Source organism: Rhinoderma darwinii, chromosome 6, assembly GCF_050947455.1.
Source record: "Rhinoderma darwinii isolate aRhiDar2 chromosome 6, aRhiDar2.hap1, whole genome shotgun sequence".
NCBI lineage: Eukaryota > Metazoa > Chordata > Amphibia > Anura > Rhinodermatidae > Rhinoderma > Rhinoderma darwinii.
The window spans coordinates 22041491-22050087 of record NC_134692.1 but is presented as its reverse complement, the minus strand read 5'-3'; the positions used below and the strand labels follow the sequence as shown (position 1 = coordinate 22050087).

Below are 8597 nucleotides of genomic sequence, written 5' to 3'. Positions count from 1 at the left end.
GGCGCTCCCATTGGCTACGAATCATCTCCGTCCCTCCTCTACCAGTGCGGCCGTAGCTACGTCATCGAACGTTAGTTTTTTGCCGGGGACCAATACGAATTGTCCTTGCTGGTAGGCGGCAGGGGCTGGAGAGGAGACATCATGGTGAGTGAGGCGATCTGTTTCTCTTGGATGTGTGCGAATTATATTCCTTGTGTTTCGCCTGGAGGGTGAGGTGCAGTGTACCCGGTTCTCGTGCAGGAATTAACCCTTATTATGTGTTGGAGAGAACGTGGTGCAAATTGTGGCCTAAGCCATATTACTCCAGACCTAGTGTTGTGTGGTACAGCCGAGCGACCTGTGGTGGGGACTACAAGTCCCAGCCAGCTCTGATGAGTCATAGGCTAATGTGTGGTGCTGCTGCTTAACATATGGCGTGGGGGTTCAGCCCAGGGGCAAAATGTGAGCTACACAGCAAATCTACAAGTGTATTCCATTCATAAAAATATAGGCGCATGTGTGATATTATTTATTATTATGATCTGGAAACTTGAGGGTAAAAATACTAATCGTGTAAGTGAGAAATAATGGCGCAGCGCGTGTTGTACCCTGCCCCCTCCGACATGGCGCACACTGCTGATCAATGGCGCACACTAAAGTAATGGAGAATATTTCTGGCGCTATGTAAATAACGCGTCACCTTTTGTATAATGAAAAGTTCCGCTACTTTGTTTCAATTTATCATTTTCAAGATCTCTGCTTGCTTTTTTTTCGTACGGACATACTCCTGCTGCCGTCCATAGTCTGAAAATGCATACATATCTAACGCTCAGCTTACCTCTGCATTGGAGGGGTTGTTCAGATTCCTCGTATCAGATTACGTAGTACGGTGCTATTTTTCGCATTCGAATGGGCGGAAACTTAACGGCCCCCGTTATAAGTCAATGGTGATGGATCCGGCAGGGCGTTGTGGCTTCCGCAATGCAAATGTGAACATAGTAAAATACTTCTCACAGATGAGGGTTTGCTTCAATATATTTCTAATAGACAATCCTCTGGGAGCTAAATGCACCAGCAGCACAAGTCTGTCCTGCTACAATGTATCGGCCTGCAGTAACTCTCAGTGGATTGTCTAGGCTGGATACAATTGTAGCAAACTTTGGCTGGGTTCACATCTGCATCAGTGTTTGTTGTTCTGCTCAGTCAGAGGTGCAGAACAATGAAAATACCCGAAGCGCCGATTCCGTTGTACAACAGACACCGCCAGTGGCCGTCGGAACCCATTGAATTTTATGGGCTCCCTTGGCTTTCTGTTGGGGTGTCCGTGGTTTCACAGTAAACAAGTGCGTAGCATTCAGCGCTATTGTTTCCGGTAACTTTTGCCTGAACTGTGACAGAGGCCGCTAACCGAGTCTCCAACTCCGATGTGAACGAGGCCTTAGATGTGAGATGTATCAGGTTCCTACGTTTTTTCAGTCTCTGGCTTTTAGCAAGAATGTTCCTATTTACTGACAGCAAGAAGAGATCTTGAAATGGTAAAGAATTGAAACCTAGTGTATTCAAAAGTTTTAATTTTTACTAATCTACTAGGGTTACACGGCAACTTTGACCACGATACAGGTCACACAGCCAAAGATCAGTGTTAGCGCAGTGTCACATGCTGATCACGCTGCATCACAGTAATGAAAGTAAATGTGGCTGCAATGCGGAACCGGCAGTCATTAAAAATCTCAAGTGTGGATTTCTCGTGACTGTCATGTTGCGCCAACCTGCGGTGCAACAGACCTATTCACTTTTGTTACGGCGATGGAGCCAGCGCAAAACATCTTTGGCCTCTGTTGCGGCCGTAGTTGCCATATAGTTCTAGACTTAATGGGGTTGGCCATGTTGGTTACAGAGGCTCTGTCACTACATTATAAGTGGCCTATCTTGTACATGTGATCGGCACTGTAATGTAGATTACAGCAGTGTTTTTTATTTAGAAAACTGATTATTTTTTACCTATATTAGCTTTATGCCAATGAGATTCTCAATGGACAACTGGGCGTGTTTTACTTTTTGGCCAAGTGGGCGTTGTACAGAGGAGTGTATGACGCTGACCAATCAGTGACCAATCAGCATCATACACTTCTCCCCAATCATTTACACTGCACATAGCGATATAGCTATATCGCTATGTGCAGCCACATAAACACACTATAACATTACTGCAGTGTCCTGACAATGAATATACATTACCTCCAGTCAGGACGTGATGTGTATTCAGAATCCTGACACTTCTCTGCAGCACTTCTCTGTGATGCACAGCACAGCGAGATCTCGCTGTAAATGACATCTTACAGCGTAATCTCACGAGACTACGCCTGCTATGCTGTAAATCACAGAGACGTGCAGAGAAGTGGTCAGGATTCTGAATAGACATCCCGTCTTGGCTGGAGGTAATGTATATTCATTGTCAGGACACTGCAGTAATGTTATAGTGTGTGTATGTGGCTGCACATAGCGATATAGCTATATACTATAAAACCAAGTGGGCGTTGTACAGAGTAGTACAACACGCCCAGTTGTCCATTGAGAAACTCATTAGCATAAAGCTAATATAGGTCATAACTCCAACAAAAATGATTGTTTTTCTAAATAAAAAATACTGCTGTGATCTACATTACAGCGCCGATCACATCATGTACAATACAGACCACTTATGATGTGGTGACAGAGCCTCTTTAATAGAGAGGGGGGTCCTCTATTCAGGTACCTCATCTCTTGGCCAGAATGGAGATCGGTCACAAAGAGCGTCTATATCTCTGGAGTTCCTGTCCTGTACTACACACACAACACATTTACATAAGGCAATAAAGTACTTTTTATGGGAACACGGGCCGAAAATCCGGCCCACGGCCCTGTGCATGATGCCTTAGACACAGATAAACCACACTGACTAAGTAAAAACATTTAAAATGGCATAAACATTCACAAAATCCCATGAGGAAGCCACGTTGTGGCGATGCGTTTGGGGCATCTCTCACCACTACCCCTCGTATTGGTAACCGTTTTATACACGCTAGTTAGTTACATTGATTCAATATTCTGTATATTTGTACCTTTTTTTGGATCTGTAGGTCCCTTCTGTGTATTATTAAGGGTTTGTTCACACGCTTAACAAAAAACGGCTGAAATTACGGAGCTGTTTTCAAGGGAAAACAGCCCCTGATTTTCAGCCGTTTTTTATTAAGCAACTTGCGTTTTTTCCGGCCGTTTTTGGAGCTTTTTGTATTGTCAATGAAAATCCGCTCCAAAAATGGCTCAAGAAGTGACGTCCACTTCTATTTACGAGGCATTTCTTTACGCGGCCATTTTTAAAAACGGCCGAGTAAAAAATGCCCCGTGGGAACGGAACGCTATTTTTCCAATTGAAGTCAATGGGCAGATGTTTGGAGGCGTTCAGCCCCCGCATTTTTAGCAGTTTTTTGGGTCGTGTTTATGCCATTTTAAATGTTTTTACGTAGTCTGTGATTTATCTGTGTCTAATAAATATTTTCTAATTTTGAACGCATATTGGTATTTTTATTGTGCCCATATACATACCCAGTTTTGTGGTGTTTAAGTGTAGTCTTTCAGGGTATGTGGCAGTATTTATGCAGTGCACACCAGAGATAATTCAGTTGTTGATGGAAAAACCCTATAATCTGTTCTGTAGGACCAAACATCGGTCCCACTGTGTATATACTTGTCACTATAAGCAGCTTGTCCATAGACTCTGCGTGTGAACGCTCCCTGTCCATGCAACAAACCCCTTTATTTTTAATGCCAATGCGCTTACAAATGAATGAATGAGTTTTTTTTTGTAAAAACACCTCTAAGATTAACCCATGTATAACTCTTTCAGGCATCGGGCGATGGTACAAATGGACCAAGTCCGCCGGGACTATATCCAAATGGCTCACGCATGATGAGGGGGCAGTTTGTATGTAACATTTTATTATCTTCTTACAAGTCCATATTTGTTTTCTTGTGAAATTAATATAAGAAAACCCCCCCTCATATACCCTCCTCATACTGTTATATTCTGTGTAAGGCCTCCTGCACATGACCTGCTTTTGCGTCTAGAATTTATCCAGAGCCATTCATTTCTATGGCGTCATGCAAACGACCGTGGTTTTCATGGATCCGCGCTGGGGATGTGAATCTTGACAGCAGACAAGTCGTTTTATGGTCCGGATTTGCAGCTTCACAAACTGGCAGAATAATTTGGTTCTTGGTTGCGGATCTGTGTATCCTGTTTACACACAGCTGCACAACAAAAGTTTTTTGGAGACAAATGAACAGCAATGGATCTCTTTTTTTGCGGCCAGCAAATCCACTACTGTCATGTGCATGAGGCCTAAGGCCGGCTTCACGTGCTCCAACGTGACTATGAGAAATGTACTTATAGACTAAGGGCGGATTTACACGAACGTGTAATACGTCCGTGCAATGCGCATGCTTTTCACGCGCGTCGCACTGACCTATGTTACTCTATGGGGCCGTGCAGACAGTCCGTGATTTTCATGCAGCGTGTGTCCGCTGTGTAAAACTCACGACATGTCCTATATTTCTGCGTTTTTCGCGCATCACGCACCCATTGAAGTCAATGGGTGTGTGAAAATCACGCGCAGCACACGGACGCACTTCCGTGGGACGCCGCGTGATTCGCGCAACAGCAGTAAAAGAGTGCTTTTCTGTTTACAAACATACAAATGGAGTGTCATAATGATGGCGGCTGCGTGAAAAGCACGCAGCCGCGCATCATACAGGGCTGACACACGGAGCTGTTAAGTGCCTTTTGAGCGCGCAAAACGCACACGCTCGTGTAAATCTTTACTTAATCTGTGGCAAAATCCACACTTAAATATCGCTTCTAATGGATAAAATCTGTGGCGATTTCTGTAAATAGTTTTTTTTGCAGGGGAGTTGAAGCTTTTAATGGCACTATATACTGTATTATATAATGTACTGGGAAACTGCCCAAAACATTTTTGTGGTGTGGAATAGAAAAAAAACAGCGACTCTTCCATTGTTTTTCGAGTATTTTGTTTTTACGTTTTCACCATGCGGTAATGACGACATGTTAGTTTAATTCTGTGGGTCAAAACCATTACAGCGGTGTCGTGATTTCTTTTTTGGCAGCTCGAGCTGTAGTTTTTATTGTTACCATTTTAGGTTACAGATGACTACTTTTTTTTTTTATCGCTATTTATTCCATTTTATTTGGAAGGTAAGGTGACAAAAAAATTGTTTCGTTTTTTTGTGGCATGCGTGATAAATAATGTTATGTTGTAATTAGGGATGTCACGATACCAGAATTTGGACTTCGATACCGATACTTCGTTTAGTATTGCGATTTCGATACCAATTTCGATACTTTGCCAACAGTAATAAAAAAAAAAAATTCTTCCGTTTTCTGATGAGGCGCGACGTGTGATGAATTTTGAATGCGCCTCACATTAATAGTAATTAATCCCATCATGTTTCAGTCATAATGGGTTAATGTGCGAGGTACATGATGTGGTTAATTACTATTAATGTGAGGAACATGGAGGTTAAATTCATCGCACCTCGCGCCTCACATTAATAAGTGAATGAAAGCAGTGTTTATTTAATTTTTTTTTTTACAGCGTATACATCATAAATGATGCAAAAAAATAGTTGTGCCGCCCTTACTGAATGTGTATATTTTATGTATTGAGACTTATTTTAATGTTTATTGTAAAAAGGGTGAATGTGTATTTTTTTTTTAATTTAACAATACTTTGTTTTTACTTTATTTTTAAACTTTAATGTACTGACATATATCAGATATGTCCCAGTACATTAGCCTGTGCCCTAACAACAAGAAATATGGTAAGACAGCCCTCTGGTCTGTCAATAGACCCTGGGCTGTCTGCCCATATATGGTATGGCCCTCGATCGCGTCACAGGAATTCCCTGTGACGCGATCCAAGGGGCATCCCCCCTGCTCATTTTCTCCTGAATGCTGCAGTCAGCTTTGATCACAGCATTCAGGAGAATAGCGGCGGAGATGAGAGGTTTCTCTGATCTCCGCCGTTATAGAGCGGGGCTACGGCTGTGTAATACAGCCATTGCCCCGCTCCTGACAGGAAGTGCGCGCGCGGTCAGCATGAGGTGATGCGGCTGGCCCTGCACTAATGAGCGGCGGTTCAGGCACTGAAGACAGAACAGGGGGGTGTTTTGTAGTGTGCCCGCCATGTTCTGTCTTCTGTGCCGCCGCTCATTAGTGCAGCGCCGGCCGCTTCGCATCATCCTGACCCCGCGGCACTTGTTATCAGTACTCCGGAGCGGAGCAATGGCTGTATCACACAGCTGCAGCTCCGCTCTCATACATTCATGTATTACTATGCTGAGCTGTGCGGCTGCGCAGCGAAGTATCGAAATACAGGAAATAGCGGTATCGAACCGTTTAGGGATGCAAAGTATCGAAACCGTATCGAAGTTTCGATGCATCGTGCATCCCTAGTTGTAATAGTTTATTTGCAGGGTTTTTGAAGTACTGTAGGGAAAGGCTTTTGTTTTTTTAAATCCACCTATCGGACTTGAACAAGCAGTTTTTGGCTTAATAGGAGTTCAAAGATTTCAGACCAGGGGGCCTACATTAGGTCCCCAGGCTGCCATGACCATTACTGGCACGCCGCAATCGTGTCGCAGGGGAGCACTGATGCGGTTACTGAGAGGCGTACTTGTCATCTTTCTAACGGCTTAATTGCCGTGATCGCTATTGACCACAGAGTTGAAGTGATTAAACGGCCAGTATCGGACTTATCACTGTCCCGGGCCGTTACAGTGAAGGGAGTTTGGAGCGGCCATGACCTACTATCCTATTCTTTACATAGCACTTTGATAGCAATTGTATTCTGTGAAGGTTAGAACTGTTATATGCCAGTCTAAACCTTACATTCAATTTATGCATTTATTTTTTTCCATCAGATGAGCCCTGTTGCCCATTACCCTGCAGTTGGAATGGCTGGCCTACCTCCAAGGCCAACTTTGGCCCCACCAGGCATGATCCCACCTTTGATGGGTCCAATGGGTGCCCATCAAATGGGTCAGGTAAGATATGCAAATAAGTCATGTAATAAAGTGTTGTCACTGGATTTACAAATGTGGATACGTTTTATTAAAATAAAAGCTAAGCATCATTGTTTTGTTTGCTCATTTATTTTATGTTTCACCTTGTACAGATGGCTCCTATGATACCGTCTCTCATGTCTGGGATGATGATGGCCACTCATGTAGCACCTGGCACCTTACCAGCAGGCATACAGGTAATGTCTATAGTCATGGGTCATCGGATTTCTTTTTTTCTTCCTTCGTAGGGTCATATATAAAAAAAAAAGTTATCGCTAGATTTTCAATGGGTTCATGTTTATTTTTCTTCACAGCCAGGTGTAAACAGCATGGATCCCACACTAGGTAAGAATCTATTAAAGGGGTTTTATGTTATTAATGCTCACTCTTTGTATAAGACTTTCCTCCTGTTAAGACCGCTGCCCTGGCGATAAGCTCATCGTGGTGGGTCCAGTTCCTGAAAACCCCAGCGAACCGCTCCTAAAGCTTGACGTTTTGTTTGACCAAAGTTTTGTAGCGTTGCATGCTGGCCATTCATTTGTCATGCGTAGAACGAGGGAAGCGCTCTGCACAGAATAGGGATTCCCCACCCCCCTCATTTGATATCCATAGACCACAAAGGGGCATTTTGACAGGGTAATGAACTCTTATATAGAATATTTTATATGCCTATATTTTATGATTTTTTTGCTCCAGTACTTTGGGTATGTAGTTTACTTGCCTGGTTTATAACTTGTCTCCTGTTTTGTTCCCAGCTCAGCCAACCGTTCCACCGGTAAGTTTTTGGTGTTTTTTCCGTTTTATTTTAGTATCTGTAAGATGTGCACATGTTGGTTTAATTAAAAAGGAAAACGTACTTAAGTGTTTATCTCGCTGTCTTCCTAGTCGCCACATCCTGTAATTTCAGCACCACCATCTATTACAGCTAATAGCACCGCTAATGAAGAACCCAACAAACTGGTAATTGACCTCATTTATTATGTCTTAGCAGAGCGGATTTATTTTCCTAATCTTACACCGGTGTTTTTCCTACTTGTAGAAATCAACGTGGACTGAACATAAATCACCGGATGGTAGGATATACTATTATAATATTGAATCCAAGCAGTCGACCTGGGAGAAGCCAGATGACATGAAAAGCCCAGTTGAGGTAAAAAATGTTTTTGCTTTTTGTTGTATGATCATCTTGAGTACGTTACTGAAAATGTGATCAGAAAAGATTTTAACATTAAAGAGGCTCTGTCACCACATTATAAGTGGCCTATCTTCTACATAATGTGATCGGCGCTGTAATGTAGATCACAGTAGTGTTTTTTTTATTTAGAAAAACGATCATTTTTGACAGTTATGACCTATTTTAGCTTTATGCTAATGAGTTTCTTAATGAACAACTGGGCGTGTCTTACTTTTTGGCCAAGTGGGCGTTGTGGAAAGAAGTGTATGACGCTGACCAATCAGTGACCAATCAGCGTCATACACTTCTCCCCATTCATTTA

At 42.8% G+C, this 8597-nt stretch overlaps 1 protein-coding gene across 5 annotated transcripts in view; it reads left to right on the top strand.

Moving 5' to 3' along the window:
* Window positions 1-8597, top strand: part of PRPF40A (pre-mRNA processing factor 40A) — a 36449-nt gene that overhangs the window by 442 nt on the left and 27410 nt on the right. For 4 of the 5 annotated variants that reach the window (XM_075829292.1, XM_075829291.1, XM_075829290.1 and 1 more), the window contains exons 2-8: window positions 3866-3943; window positions 6961-7083; window positions 7215-7298; window positions 7416-7446; window positions 7857-7876; window positions 7987-8061; window positions 8141-8251. In XM_075829292.1, the coding sequence (XP_075685407.1) occupies window positions 3866-3943; window positions 6961-7083; window positions 7215-7298; window positions 7416-7446; window positions 7857-7876; window positions 7987-8061; window positions 8141-8251 (522 nt within the window). Of the gene's footprint in view, window positions 1-41; window positions 145-3865; window positions 3944-6960; window positions 7084-7214; window positions 7299-7415; window positions 7447-7856; window positions 7877-7986; window positions 8062-8140; window positions 8252-8597 lie in introns of those variants that run through there. The other variant, XM_075829294.1, reaches the window with a different exon arrangement.